Here is a 24,202-nt window from a genome sequence, read left to right as displayed (position 1 = left end):
CTTCCTTCAAATGAAAAAAAAGTCTTCTTCATCTATTTTATGACCAAATTTTGAGGTGATTTTGTGGGGAAGTTAAACAAAAACATTTTAAATTCACCAGAACAGAATTGTAGCTTCTTTGCGTGCTTTGCACAAACAAGAGAGAACACAAACACAAAAATAGCTCCTATTATGCCCGAATCCTTCAAAATCATCTCAGCATCATTACAGAAAATTGATACAGTGTTAACACACCTGTGTCCCACTTGAAAAAGCAGCTGCCATGTGCAAATGTAACGGTCCTCCACGAAGACTCGTCCTGTTGCACCTATGGGAACTTGGTTTTTGACCATGATGAGCTGCAGCCTCACAAGAGCCACTTGGTTCCTTCAAAGGAACAAGCTGCAGGTTTCAAACAAAGCTTCTTTTTTTGATAGGGACATTTGTCAGAGGGATCAATTTAATTGTTTTAAAAATAAAAAATATGTATTTAAAAATAAAAGTGACTGGCTATAAGACAAAATTATGAGTCTTTCAAAACAGGTTGAACTCATTTATTTGAACAAAAATATATATTTCTGCTTCATTTTTAATTTGAAGACAAATTCGTATTTTTTCTTGTTTTGCAATTTTATTTAAATACAATGAATTCATCCAGTCACGCTTGTAAAAGTGGATTTAGGCAAAGTATTTTGAATTAAAACTGGGAAATACCAAAAACACGCCAAATCTATTACGGATAAAGAGGCGAGATTATTTCATTGTAATGCCGTCACTGGACAACGTTAAGATGCTTTACTTTGAAAGAGCAAACATTTAATTACATCTCTTTAAAAATGTAATATTCTTTGAACAATCCTTTGAGAATTTCCTCATTTATCATTCGCAAATTATGAAAAAGAAATAATTATGAGTTTAGATGCATTTTTTTTACCTTTTTTATTGTAAAAGTTTTGAATTAATCCTGAAATGTCTATATGATCAATGCGGACTGTATGCATTTAGTCAAATTGTGTGTGTGCGGCTGCTTATGACCAAGTTGTGTGACAGAGTGTTGTTGCAGGGGGGAAGGGGGGGGGGGGGGGTCCGTGTGCCACCCTTCTGACACCAGGCCACCATTGTGCTTCTGTCATGATCAATCATGTCCTCCAAAGAGTGGCCTTGTCCAGGAGGGAGGGGACCAATCACACGCCTCATTACCCTGGCTTGGTTACTCTTAAGCAGGGTTTCATCCCAAGACACCTCAGCCTGTTGCTTTTTGGAATGATAGAAGAAGAGCCAGCACGTGTTTGGAATGTTTAGATGAATCTACAACAACAAAATAAAAAAAAATATTTAAAAAAAAAAATGAATTCAAATTTACTTCTTTGGTAAAATTACACAAAGATGCTCATTTTGGTGCTGCACTCTCGCAGGGTTGTGTGTAAACCAAAAGTACAACATGTCCAGGTATCACAAACCACCATGTATACTGAAGTTCCACCGTCTTTGACGCTGGAGTAACCGGCATCTAGTTTTCGACCATAGTGAGCAACTCTCATTGTTCAGCAAAGGGCTCCATCTGGCAAGGTTTCACTGACCAGGCCTGCTCCAGCTCGCAACCCCTAGCAGCTGGCTAAACTGTCCAACCGCTACTCCGTTTGGCCCTCGCACTAACTGATACTCTGCTGGCTTTGCCCCGCGAGACACACACCCACACACACTCCCACATGCACAATACTTGATGAGGCTAACTGTCCGCCGGCCTGCCAGTGTCGGGGTCAGTTGGGTTGAATGAGGGAGGGGGGTGCATATGTGTGTGGTTTGGGGTGGAAAGGGGTGACACTGTTTTGGCTTTTGTTATTCAGCCAATAGAGCCAGAGAATTGGGTCAAAAGTGTTTCAAGAGCAACCGAAGACATCTTGAAAAAGATGCTGCATTCAGATGAACACGAGATGTCGTACTCCTTCATCAGCTGTGTATTTAGTCAACAGTCGTCCCTCAGGAGCTGAACGTGGTTTCATTATTTGTGCATGAGGGTCCACTCCAGGCTAAAGAGGCTGTCACCTCTGCCCACCATCAGCCTCTCTGAATATTGATATGTTAATGAGGAACAACACGGGGAACAAAGCTAGACTGCTACCACTGGAAACCAGCACAATGGACCCTCAGTTGGGCCTCGACACTTTTACCACCCAACATGTGTCCCTGGTTTCATCCGCATACAATAAAGGCCAAGCAGCAACCAATTCATCCCTGTGAGGGATGCTGCTGCTGAGCGCCGCTGCACCGTCTGCGGTCCTGGTTGGTCGCGTTGTGTTTTGCTCATCTTTGTTCCGGGTGGGAAACACCAGTTATTTAGAGCTGTTATAAGCCACCCAAGAGGCCATCATACCACGACAGAGGTCAGAGTTCAAAGCAGTGTGTCTGTAAGGCAGGAGTGGCCTTACAGATGTAGACTTGCTGAGAGGATTTTCTGGTTTTATGAGGATGAAAACTGAGCTGTGGGTTTATTGGTGAGAATTAATATACTGTTGAAGCCTTTCAATTATGTTTATCGGCCAAAAAAGATGCTTTTATGCTACTTCTGGTGTCAGATGTTCATACAGAAGATATTTGGAGCATAACTCTTAAATAGTCAAAGTCAATCTCTCAGTTAGGCATTCCTTTAAGGATTATGTACTCTCTCCAAATGGCTTTTACTTTTCCTCTCATTATTTACGTTATTAGTCAATCTTGGGATTATTCTGACACATTAATAATAAACCAAAAATAAATAAATATCACTTGTTAAGTGTTATAACAGTAAAAAAAAACACTTAATTAGTTTATGAGTTTACGATGAACTAGTTTTTGATTTAATAAACAATAATTTTGTTCACAATTATGATATTATTTTGAGAAAAATCATAAGTGGTCAAAATTCTAGACATCAAGTCATTTCAACTAAGTAATAGAAGTAAGAGCCTAATAAAATGTACTAAACTAGGAAACTTGTTAATTTTATCTGTCTAAGAAATTACTTTGGATGTTTTCATAATTATCTGAAAATGTTTGAATTGTTTCACATGATTGCTGCAGTTTTCCATTCATGCTCCCATTGCCTGTAAATAATCTACCATCTATTTCCACGCAGTATTTAATTTTTATTCTTTGTTTCATTTCTTAAAACGTGTATAAATGTAATATTTAGCTATTTGAATCCTTGAGTATTTTGAATACTTTCTGCATTGAGTTTTCTTGTTGTTTTCTCTTTGTTCTTTATTTTGTATTCTTCTTTGCTACATTCTATTATCTGCACTGCTCACTGCTGTAACACCAAAACCTCCTCAGTAAGAGACAATAAAGAAAGTTTCTATTCTATTCTATTCTATTCTATTCTATTCTATTCTATTCTATTCTATTGTAGCACAATGAACAGAACAAGCTCATAAATTTCAAACATCTTCACCCAAACACTTTATTAAATGACCCATATTTTACACATAAGAAAACATTTAATTCTACAAATTATCTTAAAAACAATCAGAAATGCGTTTGTAAATGATTATTTTGTGCTTTGGCTTTATGACACAAAGTGAAAGAACAAGATCGGCTCTGCAAATATTCTAACATGTTATCTTTAGCATCACAGCATGTTGTCAGTGGTCATAATTGAACTCTAATTGACCTCGGGAACCCTTTAATTTAAATCTATATCCATCACAATCAGCCTCTAATGAGTCAACCACGGCCTCCCCCATACAAACTCGAACAACAACGCAGTTTTCGTCTCTGCAACAAAACTATTATTGGTACACACCTTTTTTCTGACTCTTAGTTCAAATCAGTCCTCACCTTCTGACACCTTTGTTCTGATTAGTGGTCATACAAGACAGCAGTGACCTTAGATGATGATTATAATTATCCCATTGACAAATTAATGGATTTTTAAACTTGTAATTTATTTGCAGATTAATTAAAAGTCCACTTTAGAGCAGAGCACATGAGCAGAATGCCATTAGCATCACAGGGGTCAGGTGTTTTAGAGCCAACATCTATCTCTGTGTCAGTTTTGGATGTTATTATTGAACAGGTGCAGGTAAAATTAATTAATTAATAAATGATATGTGAATTATTGTTTGTTTTTCTGCCTTCATAGTTGCAAGGGTTGCATCAGACATCATGAAATTCTCCTGACAACTTTATTATGAAGCTGCCTGCGTGGATGAAACACTTGTTTTTTCTTTTCTTTTTTGTTGTTGTCTTTCTTTTTCTTCGGGGGGAGGGAAGGGGGCAGTGGGGGGAGAGGGGGCGGTGTGAGCTAAACACCACGGATAAGAGGCTGCCCGGCACACGCCTGCATGGTGGTCGGTAATCCCACAGTCTCAGACTCATGACCCACTTTCTTGGAGGAGCATGATGGAGCAGCAGCTTCCTCCATAACCCAGGAGGTGCCTCCAGACGCAGGGTGGGAGGGTCAGTCAACCCCCCCACAACATTTGGGACAAAGAAAAACACAAAGTAATTTAAAGATTTGTGTAAGCTAGAAAAAAGTTCCAAGAAGATACGCTGGTGAGTTTCCTTTTATGCAGTTGACGCTTTATTTTACATGAAGGTCATTTAAGTCCTAATAAGGCCACTTTGTGAATGCGACCCTCATGTTAGATGACCTGTGACGATTCATTGGATGATCCTCATAAGATGATTCAATCCATCACATCCACCAAAACAGGAAACTGTTTCATATTGTCTGCGGTTCTCAGCCATTCTCTAATTATACCAGTGACTTAAGCAGAGATCATCCACTAATGCAAACAAAAAGAAAAGAACAGCTTCCCCACTATTGTGTCTCATCCCTTGAAAACATGCTGACCGGCATCATGGCACAAGCCACGAGGCAAATAGGTCAACAAATGCGGAATTGGATCATATTACCACTGTGCATCTTATTTTTTGCTAAGCCCACCACCTGCCCCCCTCTGTCCCTGTATTTTTATTTTTTTTGCTTCTGAAAACCCCACAACACACACCGCTCTTACTTCTCTCTTTATCTTAATCCCTGGCAGACTTTAAGTGTCTGGCATCGGGGCAAAATCCCAAACCGGAGAGGAGCATGTTTGGAGACCTAATCCCCTTACCCGTAGACTCGAGCTGCCCTCAATTCACCTCTCCCAAAGTAGGCCAAGAACAAGGAGCCACAACAGAGAAGCAAGTGGCTTCACCAGGCTCAGCATTATCACAAAGCCAGATGAGCGGAGTGACACAAGCGCTGGCATAGAAGGACACATGGACAGATGATGCCTAAGCTCTGTGACTGTACTTACACACATGCAACAAGCTAACATGCAGCCACACACATGCTAAGCTCAAAATCATGCTGTTTATGGTTGTTTTGGTCTCTCTGTTGGAGTCCATTATAATAAATACAAACTCTTCTTTGTCTTTCTAGGTCCTTCAAAGGCCACTGACTGCTTTGTTCACGCTTGGTGAGAAAAACTGTTCGGCTCCTCTCCACTGGGTTTATTCTCTGTTTCTCCTGATTAGATCATAGCTTTCTTTCAGTGTGCAGAAGATTAAAGAGAGATAATGACATGATGGTCTGGGTATAAGCTGTGAACACAAATCAATAAACCTCCGTGCTTCCACGTGCTTTTCCCAGCAACCTGTAGGCTTGGGGATTCAGATAGGTCACTTTTACAGCTAAAGCATAATGACCAGGTAAAAATGTACCTATCATTAACAACAAACAATGACAGCGTGAAAATAGTTCGTTACACATGGTTTGGGTAACTTGAATGTCTGTTTTGGCAGTAGTCTTATAATAGTGCTAGTTTTCTAAAATAGACCATGTGTGGTGGAGCAGATCAGGAGGCAGGAATGCAGGCACGGATAAAATAAAAATGGTTTTAATGGCAGAGCGGGAACGACAGAACAAAACAACGCCGACAACAAACAATGATCCGACAAAGACTCAAACAAGACGGGAGGTATAAATACTCAAAGAAACAATCAGGAACATATGGGCAGGTAAACAAGGGGCAGGTGAAACCAATAGGGACTAATCAAGGGCAGAGGAGAGACACAGTCAGAGAGGCAGGAGCAGATTGTGACAAGAAGCTAATGCAGGAGATAGGTGTAGGAGACTATTTTCATGTTCCGGCACTCACAGAGTACAGACGCTTCTGCTTTTGCTCCCTTATCTTTTTTTCCCAAGGCTCTTTGTCCTGTCTGCCCACAGAGCGCTTCTCTGCATTTCTTCTGAAAAACCCTATTTTTAACAATGGATTTAATTAATTGGTCATTCAACGCGATTGACAAGATTTTTTCTATGATGAGAACGGAGGAGGGGGCTCCCACTTGCCCGCAAGGGACACACGCAGCGGGATATATGCTCGATTCCTGGAGGGAGTGGAAGATCGTATGCTTCTCTCAGTTGTCCATTGAGGAAGTCGAAGACGTGTGGATATTTGGCATGATGATCACTGGATTTCTTCTGATTGGAGTGGGAGGATATCTGGTTTTCTGGAAATTTGGGAAGACGGGAGCGATTGGAGGGCGACCCGCACCCATGGAAAGCACCGTTCGTGTGGAGACCTCACAGACTGGGAAGTTACTCGAGGTGAATCGTAAGCTGGACAATGTTCTAGCTGTGATACCGGTATTAGTGCGCAAAGTGGATGTCATCTCGGAGAAGGTCACTGGACGATGTGGAGATGTTTAAAACCTGAATTGGCTTCACTGGAGGACTTGAATGATCAGTTACAGACTTCAAGGTAGAAAGGAAAATTATCTCTGCCTGACCCAAACAAAGTCTTGTTATCCGAATCTGACGCCACAAACCCCCACGAAGGAATGCAGACAGTTGCTGTGAAAACCTGACCTACCCCCCGCCTTTGGATTGGTGGACTTCAGCCTGGCGAGGTCATCAACCTGCAGGTGTCAATGTGCTCTGCCCTCCTCCCAAGATCTCCCTCCCACCTGTGGCTACAGTGGCTGAGCGCCATATGGCTGCTCTCGCTGGGGAAACAGGATCCCACCCACCCCACCTTCCTCTCGGTGTCTCATGTTGTGAATTTTTGATGTTCGTGCTTATATGTTTGAGGCGGTTTTTTTTTGTTGTTTTTTTTGCATAGTAAAGCTACGCCCTGCCGGGAGTAACTCTGGTATGCCTTTTTTCCCCTCCCCCAATTTATCCTCATGCGATCCCTTTTCATCTAATTAATGGTAGCGCGACTCTTGTTGCGAATGACCACAGTACCAATTCTTCTATACTGAAACAATCACCCCTCGGGGATGATAAAAGTTTTTTTGAATTGAATTGAATTGAATGACACATGACAGAGTGACAGATCATTTTCAAAAATCATAAGTAAAACTGGTTTCTCGTTGAAGGACCTCTTTAAGTTAGAACCACAATGGACTTGATTTATTGTGGTCATGATCACGATCAGTCCATGTTTATTGAATTAAGAAGTCACAGTTAAATCAAAAGTGGACTTTTGTCATAGAGTTTATTCATCTTGTAAAAATTGTACAACTTTCAGTCCAGAGAGGATGGGGAGCTAGGCTGCTACCTTTTGGTTGATGAAAATGTGCACCTGTTAAACTGACAGATTAGTGAAAGACCTGATACAAAACTTGGGTTAAATTAAAACAGACCACATGAGATAACTCATTTAACAAATTGCAGCATTTGTCTCCACACAAACACTGCTGTAAAATGGCATAATTTCGTGAGAATTGTGCTTCATGTAAAACACAAAACTCTGCATGTGGCAAACTGTATCATTATTAAATTAAATACTATAGAGATTGGGGGAAAGGAGGCATAGTCTTTGGGATTGTAAGAAGATAAAGGACATTAAACAAAGGTTTGAACACAGGAATAAGAGACATCAGCTCTTGTTGGAAAGGCTTATCCATTTCTCTCCTATATCCTTTCCTCCCTCCCCCACTGTCTTTTCAAGCTCCTAGGCTGATTTCAGAAAATATTAAGTTTGATTTTTCCATTAAGCAAATTGTTTTCTCCTTCCACATGCTCTTACCCAATTTAGTTGAATAGCACAAAAAGCATAGCGCTCATTTTTCACATTATGCATTATTTTTTGCTCTAACATCAAAAAGACTGTGGAATAATGAATCATTTAAGGGACTTTTTTTGTTTTTGTTAGATTTTTGTCACATAACTGTTTAAGAGTCTTCCAGGAAGTACATGCATTTAGCAAAATACAGCATTTTAAGTTGAAATGATACAACATTTAATAATTTTAGTTGCCAATTGCTTCATTTCTGCCCCTGTATGGAGCCCCGTGAGTGCCAAATGTGAAAATTAAAACAAGCTATGGCAATTTGCATATTCAGTTCCACTATTTGTCTCTTTTCTGAACAGAGTAATAAAGATTTGTTTTTAACTTCTTGCTGGCAAGTTTCAGCAACACGACTATATGGTCTCACCACTAGGGGTTAAATGACTTAATTTTTTTTAAAGTCGACAGTCAAGTAATGAAAATCGAGTCGACTTCGACTAGTCGTTGATGACGTCATACACCTGAAGCGGCAGCGGGGGGGGGGGGGTGTCGTTTGGTTTGCTGGAGTTTTTGACAATTAAAATTGTGCCCACATTTTCAAAGTTAAACTCATTTCTTTTAACAACGGTAGTTTCTGCTTCAGCCCTCTCTCCCCTCCCCCTGCGCAGCGGTTGCAAACTCACTGATGCGCCTGCAGCCTCTCAGAGTTCCTGCTGCTCTAAACATTAAAATAATTATTTCATTTTATGTTCCTCACTTCTGATTACCTTCAATGTTGTCTGTTTGTTGCAACCACCAGGTACAAAAACGAATTTGTTTTTATTTGACTATTTTTCTGTCCTGCCTGTTTATTATCTTCCTGCATCTCCTCGCAGTCCTAAAGAAAAACTGCTACATGGGTTCATATATATTCACCTTATGAGTTACCTTTGAACTGCAGTTCTAAAAATCCACTGACCGCAAAAACAGCTGAGTGAACGCTGCTTGCCGGCCGCAGTGCGTCACCGGAGGACAAAACAGGTGATGCGCCCCGCTCCACAGCAGCGGGATGCATCAGGCAAAAATAAAGGACAGAACACATAAAAGCAAATGTGCCGACATGAACGATCACGTTACATTTGTTTTTGAGGGGTGACACCTGATTTGATAATGTTACTGTGGCCGTGCTCAGGACGCAGATGTCTGGAGCGCGTCAACAATCAGAGCTTTGCATGCGCAAGCTGGTTAAGATTAGGATGGGGGTGAGGGGAAGGTTAAATTGCAAGAGGGAAAAGGTCACAATTTGGTTAAATGTCCGTTTTACGGCGGGTGTCAGTACCGACGCTCTGGCACAGTGCGTCGCCTCCGCCTCGATCCAGATGTGCAGGAGCTCGTCACCTGCTGTCTTTACCGAGGACTGCATCTTGTCATTATCACGTGACAGCGACTAGTCGATGACAGGCATAAAAAGTCACTACAGAGCAGTGAGGTCGACTAGTCGACTAGTTCATACAACCCCTACTCACCACACAACTAAACAGAAGCAGAAGAAAGTATACTAAAATAAGGTTTATACTTTGCAATAACACCAAAAAACATACAGTACCATGTGATGAATTTATTGTAGTAACAGAAATAGAATGTCAACAGATTGCAGATTAGGGGAAAAGAAATCTGAATCAAGAAATAATGTAGTTGGGATATTAAAAAAACAGTATGCTACAACACAGTTAAGTTACAAAAGAAGAAAGAACAGCCATGATATCTCTAGCCAGAAATGAACACAACATTATTCTACTGGCAGACAAAGGAAGAACAACAATGATAATGGACAAAGAAAAGGACAGTCAACATATGAAACAAGTGCTAGAGGACAAGAAACAAACACAACTCACAAAAAAAAAAAAGATCCAACAAAAGACATAAAAAAGTAAACCATGAAGAAATTACCAAAATCACTACAGGAAAAAGGCACAAACAAAGATCAAAGAACGAATGTACAAACAACGGCTTCCAACAGCAAAAATAATTCCAAGAATCTATGGAACCCCAAAATACACAAACAGAACACTCCATTCAGGCCAGTAGTAGACAGCATAGGCACACCAACATACAATATGGCAAAAGAAATCAGCAAAGTGTTCAGTCCATTATTAGGTAACGCAGACCAACAGAATTAGCAAAAGAACAAAAATGGATCATAACGAAGGATGATAATTCACTAATCTCACACGACGTTACATCCCTGTTCACAAAACACAAACCCCCAAAAAACATTGACAAAGTAGTTAACAAAATCAGACAGGATAACATTTTACACAAAATAACAAACCTCACAGCAGATGCCATAGCACAACTAATAGAACTGATAGCAAACTCCACATACGATGGAACCATCTACAAACAACTAGAAGGCTTTGCCATGGGAAAACCATGATCAGCTGCCCTTTGTGATTTTTTTATGAAGGACCTAGACACCCCCCCCCCCACACACACACACACACAGACGCACACACACGCACACAAATACAGACGCACACACGCACACACACACAGACGCACACACACGCACACACACTGCTAAATGAAATTATGGAAACAATACTTAGATGACTTTAAAAATATCCAGTCTCCAAATATCCAAAATGACAAGCAGCGGCACTAACCGAACACCTGGACAACATCAATGGCACCAATAACAAAAAATGTACATACGAAGAAGAAAAAGAAAGTAGCATTTACTTCGATGGACGAGACAGAGCGACGGGACCCTGAACATTAAGACAAGCAAGAAACCAACACACACAGACCAATATTCATTATGGACATCAGAACAACCTGCTGTACATAAAATGTCAGTTATCAGAACATTATACCAACGAGCAAACATAATAACAGAAGAACGGGATCCCGAACAAAAGGACAAACTCATACAAAATACTTTAAAAACCTGTGAATACCCGACACGGGCAAAAAACAAAGGAAAACAACAAGTAACAATGAAAAGTAAAGACAAAACAAAACAAAGAACCAAAAACATTAAAAAACCCAAAGAAACATAAACCCAAACAATGACAACTCTTCCATACATCAAGGGCACAACAGAAAAGATAAGAGCAATGAGAAAACACATCCTAAACACGCCAACCAAACCATACATGTTACTCAGAAAAAGATTGGTACACTCAAAATACAATATATCAGCAGAACAAAAGAAACAGAGCAAACTCTGCAATAAAACATACATAAGAGAGCCTGGACGTACTCAACACACAAAAGTTGAACATAAAAAGGAGCGCGAGAGGGAAACAATTCGAAGATACTCAAGAAAAGCAAAACAAGAGGCAGAAAGTACAATAAAGAAATCAGTCATAACATTGCATGTAGGAACTCTTTCTAGCATGCTGACCCACTTTCGTCTCTAGTGGTACAGAGTGGTACTGCAACTCATAAACAAAAACATTACTGTAACTGGGTAAAATTTGAACTTCCACTGGTCCCTTACTGAGCCCAGCATCTCTTATGTGTACACTATTAATTATCTATTACAGTGAATATTTTCTAATGATTTAACTGTGTTGTAATTCAACTTTTTATCTACTGATGAGCTAACAACACAACAACAACAAAAGTATTTTCACAAAATAATAGAATCTTTTCTGTTTTTTTGTGTCAAGCAATGTTGAAATATTCATTAATATGGAAGGTTTTGGTCTACCAGCCTTACAGTATGTTCTTGCTCTTTTTTGAGAAGTTTACCACTAACTCACAGTATCTTAAGGAGTCTTTGTTATGACGTAGTACTGATGGTGAATCACCTCTTCATCTGATGTATCCTCTGCTGGGGAAGGAATCTGAGCTTCATCTGCTGCATCCTTTTCCATTCCCACCTAATATGGAGCAACAGAGTCTGTTGGCACAAATGCTGCTACTCGGTCTGGAACAACAACAACTACACTTGACTTCATGAGCATCTCGGTGCTGTAATGATCCTGAATGTAAAGCTGAAGGTGGAATTCGAAATTCATTTGACATTTATTTAATATGCTACAGGGTCTGGTAAAACTATGATGATGTGTTAATATAGTTTCAGTAAGGATCCACTGATTTCCCTCTTTCCTATTCACTCTCTCTCTTTCTTTACATTTTTAATCACAATTGTCTATTTTTTTTACTCATTTTAAATAAAATTTTAATCATTTTCTAAAATCTTTTTTTTATATTTTTACATTTTTTGTTTTTGTGAAGCGCCTCGTGATTTTTATCTTGAGAGGTGCTATAGAAAAGATCTTTTCTTCTTCTTCTTCTTCTTCTTCTTCTTCTTCTTCTTTACCATTTACAGACATTTGAACCTGAACTCTAACCTGAAAGGACGCAATTCATGAAAGAAGTCTCTGTTACCATGGAGATCTTGCTTTGTGATGCTAAAAGGAGTAAAGAACTAAATCTGCAGAAGTGTGACCAAGTCACCGCTTTGCGAGTCACAATTAAGTCACAAGTCTTTCCAGTCAAGTCTCAAGTCAAGTCCAAGTCAAAGACAACCAAGTCAAAGACAACCAAGTCCAAGTCGAGTCCAAAGTCAATGATCTAGAAATCCAAGTCAAGTCCAAGTCCTTTACTTTGAATTTTCAAGTCATAATCAAATCATCTTTCCAACTTCAATTTAACTTCAATTTAATGACAATGATAATAAATTAATTCCAGAAATAAAGCTTCTTAAAGCTTAATTTATTTGCTCAGACAAGCAGAAAGAGCAACTGAAACTGATTATAAACAAAGTGCTGCTGCATTTAGCAGAACAAGATCAAACCCAGAACAAAGAACGATTCATGAGTTTTGTCCATGTAGCGCCACTTTTGTGCTAAAATATCAAATATGCTCAAGTCATCATCAAGTCAACAAATGCAAGTCGATTCAAGTCACAAGTGATTGGCATTCAAGTCCGAGGCAAGTTGTAAGTCTTTATAGATTGTATCAAGTCAAGTCAGAAGTCAATAAAATAATGACTCGAGTCCAAGTCATGTGACTCAAGTCCACACCTCTGGAAATCTATGATAACATGCTAATTGTCTGTGTGCAGCTATAAGACTAACATCAACAACATATTCATAAAAAACATGTACCAATTTTAAAGGAGAGAAAGTTAATGTGGATCCATGACTTTTGTTCGCATTTATTGTTGTGTTGACTTCCCCTATTTTGTGTATATTTTAGAATATTCTCACAGTACTTCTGAAAATATTGTCAGACATTAGATCAAATGCATGCATACAGAATGTAAAAAAGATTTTCTACCCCTACTGAATGCATTAGCCACAGAAATAAAATAGACGGATAAACACTCGGGTCAGAAAAAGCCACAAAGATCTACATCACACTGTAAATTGGTATTCATTGACTTACCCACCTTGGCTAGCAATGGGGGGGGGGGGGGGGGGGGGGGGGCTGTGTTGGTTTAGCCTCCAGGAGAGAGCAGAACGCACCTCAACTAGTAGGAACATATCATTTGCGTTGGCAACTCTCCAACAAGGCAGAACTCCTTCAGGCTTGTGTTATTTGTAAAGATAAAACATCAATGTCTAATTTTCTACTGCAAAAATAAAATAAAATAAAATAAAAAGTACATAAATAAAAGAGTGAATCAAAGCAGTTGAAGAGTTGCATTGCACTCAGAGGCAAAATGTTAGCATACCATGAATTTTAATGAGTAGGACCCCAGTTCATGTTTTTTTCCTACTCCTTTGGTTAACTTCTACTTCATGAAACAGGAGCGCAAGAGCCCCCCCCCCCCCCGGAATAACTCACAATGCTTTAATTCATACTAGAGCCTGCAGTAGATTTACTGCCAAGCCAAGCCAACTTTATTTATAAAGCACTTTAAAAACAGCCCTCACTGACCAAAGTGCTGAACATAAAAACATAAAATCATAAAACAGAATAGAATAGAATACAGTAAAAAGTTAAAAGCACACTAAAATAAAACACTAAAATCAAATAGAAATCAAAAACTTTATGCGGTGTCGAAAGCCAAGCTAAAAAGGGTGGGTCTTTAAAGATGATTTAAAAGTTTCCAGTGAGGAGGCCTTTCTAATATGTGCTGTCAAAGCGTTCCATAGTCTGGGAATTATACTGCTTCAGTTATACAAGGGTATGCCAACTTTGAATAAGGGGGGTAGTTGTCTCTCCTTGCTCCCTTGTAGATCAGCCCCTACTGAATGTAAGAACACATTTTGTCATCTCTCGTCTGGCTCCAAATTTGACATTTTCTGGGCTCTAGACAATACTGAAGGAACAAAAATCTTTGCCTGAATCAACATCAAATATTTACTCATAAGTTTACAAAGTTATACGTGATTTCATAAACCACTAAAGAAACAATTGAGACATTACTGTGTTAAAAATCTGTCAATGAATGATAAACTTTCTCTTTTCAGACTCACTGAGGAAGAGTGCCTGTGGTACAAAGTCAGATGATCCTGCAACCCTGAGAAAACAATATTTAGAGCTTATCTGTAGTTTAAAAAAAAACAGATGGTTTTGTTTTTAAAAACAAAACAAAGAATGAAATTATACTTGTGCAGTTTTAACTCTGAAATCAGGTCAGTCTTACTTTCCTTTTGTTGCTTTGTTATTTGTAAAAAGCGTTTACTTGGGCGCAGTGTGCACAGATCCAGCTGGGGATTAAAAAGGAAATGAAATCCTCAAATACACAATAGACAGAATAAGAAAACATGTTTTTGTTGTGTGAGAAAACTGAGCTGCCTTGAGGAGCTTTTGATTCTAAATATAGCCATGAAATTTATTAAAATAAGTGGTTTCCTCTGCCAGCATTTCATAACAAACAAATCATAAACATTCCCTGGAGATTAGTGGGTTCTCTGTAGTTGTTGGATTAAAGGACCACAAATTCAAAATAACATTTTTAATATGCTGACCCTCAAGCAAAATTAAATGACATTAAAATTTATTAGAAAAGTAATCACGAGATCAGTGTAAATTAATAAAGGACATACAGATCAAACTGAGAATTTAATGCTATTATTTTTTAATGGTGGCTTTCTTTGTGATTAGTATTTATAAAAATGTCAATTTTAATCTAAAGGATTTGTAGCCAATGGAAAGAGAACAAATTTTTATGAAACTTATATATATATATATATGTTTTTTTTACTCAACTTATAAGAAAAATTCCCCATATGTAATAATAAAGGTGACTGATGATGACATGTATTTATATAAATGTCAGGTATGGATCTCATTAAACTTTACAGTAATATTTTTTTTAAATATTAATATAGAAGCAGGAAGATGTGCTGTGAGAAAACTTCAGCCCAAACAACATACCTAAATTGATGTTTAAGAGCTCTGTATGTTGTATTTAGGATCAAAACGTGACAGAAAATCCATGAAAAATTTTGAAAAGGATGTGATAGCATCTTTTGTGCATGAGCTTTAACATAAAAACTGCTTAACAAATATGTAATATGCAACATTATTCCAATGAAACAGAGAAATAAACACATTTATTGCCAAATCTCTTTATAACATGTCGAACAGGCCATTTATTACAGTTGTTAGGACAATGGAATAATGTTAATCTGTAAATAGATAAATAAATGGGGCAACGGTGGCACAGGAGTTAAGTGCTCGCCCCGTAATCGGAAGGTTGCAGGTTCGAGTCCCGCTCAGTCTGTCGCTGTCGTTGTGTCCTTGGGCAAGACACTTAACCCACGTTGCCTGCTGGTGGTGGTCGGAGGGACCGGTGGCGCCAGTGCTCGGCAGCCTCGCCTCTGTCAGTGCGCCCCAGGGCAGCTGTGGCTACATCGTAGCTCATCCCCACCAGTGTGTGAATGTGTGTGTGAATGGGTGAATGACTGGTTGTGTTAAAGCGCCTTGGGGAGTTCCAGGACTCTAGAAGGCGCTATATCAAATACAGGGCATTTACCATTTTAATCCTGAAATGAATCTAATCATGAGGATAATTCATGGCACTGACTCCACTCCCTTTGTTGCTATTTTCATACCTTGCTATGTGTCATGTTTGAAAACAAGCAAAGCTTTTCTTACAGTGGATAATTCACCAGGACAATGCTGCCCTCGGGTGGTAGATTACTGGTACTGCATGAGGCCATCAGAAGTCAGCAGCTAAATAAATTGATGCACGCTTTCGATGCTGAAGGATACAATTTAGAAACTGTATATGCACATTAAGCAAATTAGAATTAAAAATGTTTGGATATATTTTCTTTAAATGTTAAATTGTGTTTTAGTATTAATCCTAAATAAATGTAATAATTATATATTTTCATTTTTGAGCATACTCTGATCTATGATTGATGTGGAGTCTAACCTTTGTATTTTTGCACAAAAATTCAATTAGCACAAATAAAAGGCAAAATAAAGAATCAGTTGATTTATAAATGCTTCATAGTTAGGTTATGCACAAGACGTTCCGAGATTAAGATGCTCTTTCAAATGTGATACAGAAAAATCTAGATGGAGGAGAAGACCAGTACAGAAAAATGAGAGCTCAATATTTTGCAATAAATGGTTCTCTACACACTGATAATGGTTAATTAGGTTGCAGCTTGAGTAATATGTGAGATTTTTGTCATTTACTTCATACTTACTCTTAAATATACTTATAGGATTTTTGTTTAAAGTTCAGTGGAACAGAATGAGTTTATAAAGCAGAAATTAAAAAATCTATTATTAAAAAGCCAACGAAAGAAACAGTGATAAAAGCCCAGTAGTGCTTTAGAGCCCAGGAGTGAGCAGCTGCCTCCTCTCCCAGGCCTACATAGGACTAGCAGAGAGCATCGTCACATCTGGCATCACGGTCCGGTACGGCAGCTGCACCCAGGAAGAGAGTAAGGCTTTCCAGAAAGGTATTAAAACTGCAGAGAGGATAATAGTGATGAGTCTTTTGTGTATGGACACTTTTTACACAGAATGCTGAACCAGAAAATAGCAAAAATATGTAACAGAGAGTGCTTACATTGAGGTCATATCCTTCCTAGACACAATGAGTCAGGCTACAGTCAGTGATGCAAGAGAGCTGACAGCAGGGTCATACACACACAGCCCTCTTTTGTAGCAGCTGCTACCCCACCACAGTCAACCCGAAGGCAGCAATGCAATGAAAACTTCTTGGTAGTCTGAATTGGCCCAGTGCCACCTGTTAAGTGCAATATACGATAACTACCTGCCTTTTAATTCCTCTATCTCATTTCTTTAACATGCCAATACAAGTGCCTGTGCTTGGCAGTCTCGCTTTTGTCAGTGTGCCCCAGGGCAGCTGTGGCTGCATTGTAGCTCATCACCACCAGCCTGTGAATGTGTGTGTGCATGGATGAATGATACACTAAAAGGCTTTGGAATCCTCTGACTCTGAAAGGCGTTATACAAGTGCGGGTCAGTTGTCATTGCAATTTTTTTTATCAATCAATCAATCAATCAATCAAAGCTTTATTTATAAAGCGCCTTCCGCAACCCTGTCAGGAAGCCCAAAGCGCTGATTTATTGTGATTCTCAGAGTTTTAACCTTTTTCTATATTTACAAGTCTTGTTTCAATGCACAAGAATTCCTGGGACCCAGACCAAGTGTGTGTGTATAAAGGGCAAATGATTTTATCAGAAAAAAGTGCATAGTATCTCTAATTTTGTTACATGACAATAATTAATTGCAGTCATATTTTTCTAATGCATTATACTTTTGTCTATACTGTGGATTATATTATATTATATTATATTATATTATATAAAAATGCAAAAAGTATTTCCAGACACCCGTACAATAACGTTCTTGCTCACTCGTGTTACGTAACCAGGGGGCGGAGCTAAGCGGTATGGCTTATTTGTGCTAAAGCTAGCTTCCTCGGTGCTCAATGAAGAACGAAACCGCCAGGGAGGGAGGGGCAGAGCAGTGTCACGCCTCGAGACAGGAGAAGAGGTTGCTGCCTCTGGAGGAAGTAATTGTGAAGGAGTTCTGGTAGCGGCAGAAGGAAGTGAGCTCTTGGAGTCAGGCAGATTAGCAGCGCTCCCATGGCTCAGTCGGCGGCTGACGCGGGGGACCACCGGGATATGGCCAGCAAGAGGCTGCACTCAAGGTAGGAAACACTGATACGACTGTGACCGTGGGTCAGACGTGTCCTTTAACGGAGAAAACGATACAAATAACACGGATGGGAGCGGCTGACAGCTCGGGAAAGGAGACAGCCAGCTCAGGGTTTTAGGAGGAGCTAGTCAGTGGTGAACTTGTCCATCCAGCCAGCCTTCACTGATTTAAAGCTCAGGACCCAGTCGCAACTGCAGCCAGAGCCCGGGTCCAAAGCCTGGTTCCTGGCTCGCGTCACTGAGCGCCTGTGGCTGGAATGTACAGACTGAGAGGAGCCTTGAAATATCTTCACTTAAGAGGCTAGAAGAGACAGTCCACAGGTTGGACACCTAGCTAGCAGGACCATGTGTGTGCAGAATAACACATGACTGATCACACAGATGGCGTTTAATAAGGTTTTTGCTTTTAATGTAAAACCATAAATTCATATAATGTATTATTTCAGGGATGTTCATATCAGCTTTTTATTATATTTTTACCGATATCCAAAATACTGATATAACTCTTAATTTGTGATACCAAAATAAACTGGTCACGGTATATGTGGAGTTCGCCTCTCATTAAATAAAAGCAAATAATTTTAGGAAACATCCATGGTGACATCACAAATCTAACCTAGAAATCTAGACCAACCATAAAAGATCGATCTAGCCATGCTCCATCCTCAGCAGGTCCACCATTGGCCTGAACAGTCTTAAGGCCAGACACAATGCTCTGTTTTTGTTAGGCAGCTAAGCAACAGAGTTGCAATGTAGAAAACACAAAGATGGCATCGGCTTAGGTACTGCACTTCTTTAAAACAGCTTTGGCATCAACTTTGGACTATGTAGACTTTTCTTTGAGACACAAGCCAACAGATGTACTTAGGGATGTCCCGATATAACCTTGTCACTTCCGATACAATACCGATATTACAGCCTTCAGTATTGACCGATACCGATATCAATCCGATACGATATCAGCACAAATCATACATACTTTTACCTATTTCATAGTGTGGAATGTATGAAAGGCTTGATCAACTCTATCGGAGCACAAGAGCCAATAAAAGTAAGTATGAAAAAAGTTTTTTTTTTCATTTTTTTATCACTGGTTGCAAAAATGTGAACCTTAACGGACTCATTATATATCGGAGATTTTTGATGCAGTCCAATATAATTCGATACAGTGTTTTGGGGCCGATATCGATATTTTGATATTGATATCAGAACGGGACATTCCTATATGTACTTAAAGCTACAATGACATATTTGAAAAACAAATTGACTTCAAGCATTTTTTTATGACTCTTAATGTTCTAACATAGTAGAACAGGAGATGTTCTCCGCTCAATAATATCAGAGAAGGAGAAACAGCCGGTTGCTACCACCTCAGCTTTAGGACAAATTACCAGATTCTCAAAAAGAAAAACAATTTGAAGTCACGGACAGCAACAGATGTTTGGACCTAGAAGACCATCATCACCACCATCTCAGCATCACCATCAGCTGAGCGCAGTGATCGAGATGGAGCATATCTCCTAAGAAGCACCAATAGATAAGGAGGAGCTGTACCTGAAAACGGTTGGAAAACTAAAACCAGAGTTTTAAATTCAATGCGCTGCTTCACAGGCAGCCATTCCAGTGCATGCTGAGTAGGGCTGCGATATCAGCATGCACAATATGCATATCGCAAAGAACAGATGAATATCGCAAGCAATGGAAAGCAACACCTGAATATTAGCGCCACCGTTCCCTTGTTCATCATGCTGGCTCAGAGCAACGAACACACTTTGTGCTGATGTTTCTGGAATCAGCGCTGCTTTTAAACTTGAACATGTCCGCTCGGTGTCGTTAATCATTTTTACTGGGCTGACTCCGACACGTGCCAGTGAACCAACCCACTTCATGTCACTAGTGTTCCACCGGGTAGTGATGTTAGCCCCAGGCTCCGGTTAGCTTCCAGCTAAAAGGCTACAGCACTCTCCTCCCAGTCCCACCCTGCTAAAGAGGGCCTGGAAAAGTTCCCCCACACATCAAAATGATTTTTCATTTATGAGCTTTTATAACCTTGTTAATCAGGATAGTTGATTTGCTGCTGCACATAAACTGTCAGTCAGAAGCTCTGCTAGCCGATTATCTTAAGAGGAGCTAGTTCAATGTGTTAGCTTGCTATAAGAATCATAGTTGCTGTTTCATCATCTGAGCTGCTTTTTAAGATCTAGGTAAACTTGTTCAATTTGGGGTTAAAAACCAACGTTTTCACATATTTTCCATGTATAGTTTTTTTTTGCCAGTTCCTCTTCTGAAAGGTAGACAATTGTTTTTCTCTTTCCCTCAGAAAATCTTAATTTTCTCCTAGTTTGGCCCAGCACAGATCACTTCCCAATTGCAGCAACATCCTTATATTATAACCACATAAGTGGAGAAAATGCTCAGTAGCAATGAGAGAATTTGCTGTTGCATTTAAGTGATGTTAACTATTATTTAACATTTAAACTTATTGTCAGATATTTTTATTTATTCAAAAACCCTGGTAAGGGATGTTTTTCTGTATTTGGAGCATCAGAAAAAGTTTTATGGTGGAGGTGATGTTTTAAAGTCACTGAGAAACTGCATGCGTGCAGTTTGTTGTTTTGCTGCTAATACAGTAGCAGGTGCAGCTGCATATTTTTGCAATAAAAATGTTATGTTGTAATGGAATTCATGCATTAGTTTTTGTTTGCTTTGAACCCAGAGCAGACGTCACACGCCAGATGACATCAACACTGCATACTTTAGTATTTGTTCATTAATCGTGAGTAATATCGATATCGCAATATTAAGCACTGTTATCGAATATCGCAGGTTTTCCTAATATCGTGCAGCCCTAATTTTTTCCATCTTGTTTCCATTTGCTTATCTGTTTCAGAGGGTGAGGGGGTGATGTGTATTTGTTTAGTCTAGGGCTGCAACAACGAATCGATAAATTCTATGAAAATCGATTACTAAAAGCGTTGGCAACGAATTGCGTCATCGATTCGTTGTGTCGCACAACTCTTCCAAACACCCCCCCCCTTCCCGCCCGCCGTTGCGCGCAGACCAGAGCAAGTTAGATCAGCGCGAGAGAGAGTCGGCAGATCAGCGCGAGGGAGAGCCGCAGATCAGCGCGAGGGAGAGCCGGTACCGGCAGACCAGCGCGAGGGAGAGCCGGCAGACTTGCGCTGCTGCGAACCGGTTCCGCATTGTTGTGCAGCGATCCAGGCAGCTGCTTCCAGCGCACGGTCCATTCTCAAAGTGGCGCAACCAAAAAACTATAATTAGCACACGATCGTTCATGTCCGCACATGTTCTCTATTTTCTGTCTTATTTGTGCCTGAAGCTCGCTACTGCGGAGGTCATCACCTGTGCTGTGGTGATGTCACCTCACGCAGCATCGAAAACGCGCTCTGCGCTTTTCGGTCAGGAGATCCCTTTGACCTGCTCAAAAGTAACTGATGAGGTGAAAAGGTAAGAATCCAGGCAACAGATTTTCTGGAGAATTAAGAGGAGATGCAGGAAGATGAGAGACAGACAGGACAGGAAAATAGTTCAATAAAAACAAGAAAACAAAACAAAGTGTTGAAAAGTAAAATGTAGGTAGATTTATCTCCACTACACGTTTTTACCAGTAAAAAACAATAAGTTATGCACATGTCATATTTATACATCTGATACAATTCAGATCACCTTCAAAACTCAGTCACACACCCAGGGCCGTTTCAAGACATTTTGGGGGCCAAGGCAAAATGCCCCCCCCCCCCCCCAACTGGGCTCCCCAGAAGCCTCTGTGTAATTCATACCCTCTCCAGGAGTGTTAGTTATACGGTGTTTATAAAAGCCCCTCAGACATTACTGACATGTTCTAATAATATCAGATGAAAAACTAAATTATCAGACATGCTTCTCATCTGCTTCTTTTATAAACTTGCAAAAAGTAACAAAACCATTTGAAAGCCACTATTTGTGGATTCTCTGAAAGTTTCCATGGAGTGTGTGACAACTTATTTTTTCATTGATCCTATCGTCTAATCTCACAGCTGAAACAAGCATCCTTAATAATCTGTGCACAGGAAGCTTACCGATGCTGTAGTAAAACAAAAGACATAATTTATTATTAATAAAACCTTGTTGCAGCACTAAAGCAGAAAAATTAGATTTTGCATTAAATATGCAAAATATTTACATATGAATTGTTTTAGAGCCTTTTTATTGGCAGAATCTGATATTAATTTAGTTCTTACAAAAAATGGGTCCCAACATGGTTTGTGTGGCGTTGCCATAGTGTGACGTCATAGGCACAGATCCCCTGTCCTCTTGTTTGGAAATGGAAATATGGTCACCCTACATTAAACAAACTGTCTACCCGGGCTTTTGCGCTGCACAGAGACGCTTCGCTGCCTATGACTGAACGTCAGTTGAGAGTCAGTCTCATGTAGACTGACCAATGAAGAGAGGGCCTCAAGTTAAGACCCTCTCCTCATTGGTCAGTCCACACGAGGTGGGTCAAAGGTTACTCTGGGCGGGTTACGTGTTGTCAGGCATTCAAGTATTGAGTATATTTACTGCATATTACAGTAAAATATTCTGTATGTGACCACATTATGGTGATCCTTGGGTCTTGATGATGGAGCCCTTGAATATTGTTGCCCAGGGTACAACAAAGTGTTAATCTGGCCCTGGTTCCGCCGTCACATTCCCGCAGAAACTGGTTGATCACACCGGGGCCAGACTACTAGCATGTGGTTTTACAACCACAATGTCCTCAGAAGCAAAAACGCCTTTAAAAGGGAGGGAGGAGTCCTAACTGTTGCTGCAGGCGTGTTGTGTGAGAGTGCAGTTATATACTGGTTAATATATTTTTGGGTTCAGTTGCTTTCATGTGGCCTAATGTGAGTCTATTTGGGATCATTGGAATGATCAGCAGCATTTCTTGATGTGACTTTATGGCAGTTGCCCAGGGCATCATCACAAGGAGGATGGCATTCATTTACTTTTGTTTTATTTGGTATTTTTTCAGTCATTTTTGGAAATAGTGATCAATTTTGATTAATTCACAGCCTATGTTTAATTGCATTTAAAATAAATGTCAATAGATGAGATCAAACAAAACAGATGAGAATTGCCCTTAAGCTGTTTAACTTGGACCAAGCATTTTAGGTCACAGATAGATGTAGCTTAGGGTCTCTGTCTATACACCTTATAAGACAATTTAGGTGATGGCATGTTGTTTTTCTGCTATTGAACTGTTTTCTAATAATGTTGTGTTAAATAAAGTGAAGGAAGGAGAGAAATAACATTTCCCTAGCAGTTTTTAAAAATTTCCCCATGTAATCCGATTAATCGATTAATCGTGTCGAGACCCCATCCGATTCATCGATTATCCAAATAATCGTTTGTTGCAGCCCTAGTTTAGTCGTGACAGTGATTGTAATCATCTCAGAAGCATAAATGTGTGTGGTGTGTGTACTTAATAACGTAAATTCAACTTTGATCATTTTTATTCTATAACAAATCTGCAGATTTTAGAAGCATTAATGTCGGTATATCGGTATCGGCAAATATCGGTTATTGGCCATAACAGTGATGTTAATATCGGGATTTATGTATCGGCCCAAAAATGTCATATTTAGTTAGCAAACACCCGAGCTAGCTTCGTTCTGCTCTTTCTGCAGAATCTGCTTTCCCCGGGATCCACTGATTGCCTTTTCTTGTCATTTTGTTTTTCCCTTTTGATCACAATTTTTGCTTTCCCCATTTAAAAATAATTTGTAGTCATTTTTTAAATTATTTAAATGTCGTTGTTTTTAGGGCTGTCCTGGTTGAGGAATTCCCCCTGCGGTGATTCAGGGTGGCTTAATATTGCGGTGTGCGATATTATTGCAGTCCTTTTTTTTATTGCAGTACTATCTAAACATAATGTTTACACATTTAAAAAAGGTTAAAAATTGCCGTGCCTTCTTTTATAACACTTTACTGAATGCAGATCAAAGGGCAGTAACAACATAGATCGCAGTAACGTTTGTTTGTCCGACAGTCGGAGTCCGACTGAACTTAAAAACAACAAAATTCAGGAGGTTAAACTTTTAAATGCAAATTTGGCTGCAGCATCTAACAAATAAGAAACAAGTCCCCATTTTGTT

The 24,202-nt window shown here is 39.5% G+C and overlaps 1 protein-coding gene across 1 annotated transcript in view; it reads left to right on the top strand.

Moving 5' to 3' along the window:
• The first annotated feature begins 17,867 nt into the window (after nt 1-17,867).
• gpsm1b (G protein signaling modulator 1b) overlaps nt 17,868-24,202 on the top strand; it is a 48,855-nt gene continuing 42,520 nt past the window's right edge. Inside the window, exon 1 of the mRNA XM_015942806.3 lies at nt 17,868-18,055. Coding sequence (XP_015798292.3) covers nt 17,991-18,055 — 65 coding nt within the window. The 5' untranslated portion in view covers nt 17,868-17,990. The remainder of the gene's footprint in view (nt 18,056-24,202) is intronic.

The sequence above is a fragment of the Nothobranchius furzeri genome, chromosome 6, assembly GCF_043380555.1.
Source record: "Nothobranchius furzeri strain GRZ-AD chromosome 6, NfurGRZ-RIMD1, whole genome shotgun sequence".
NCBI classification, from domain to species: Eukaryota; Metazoa; Chordata; class Actinopteri; order Cyprinodontiformes; family Nothobranchiidae; genus Nothobranchius; species Nothobranchius furzeri.
The sequence above is the reverse complement of the archived record's forward strand: the minus strand, read 5'-3'. Positions and strand labels throughout refer to the sequence as shown.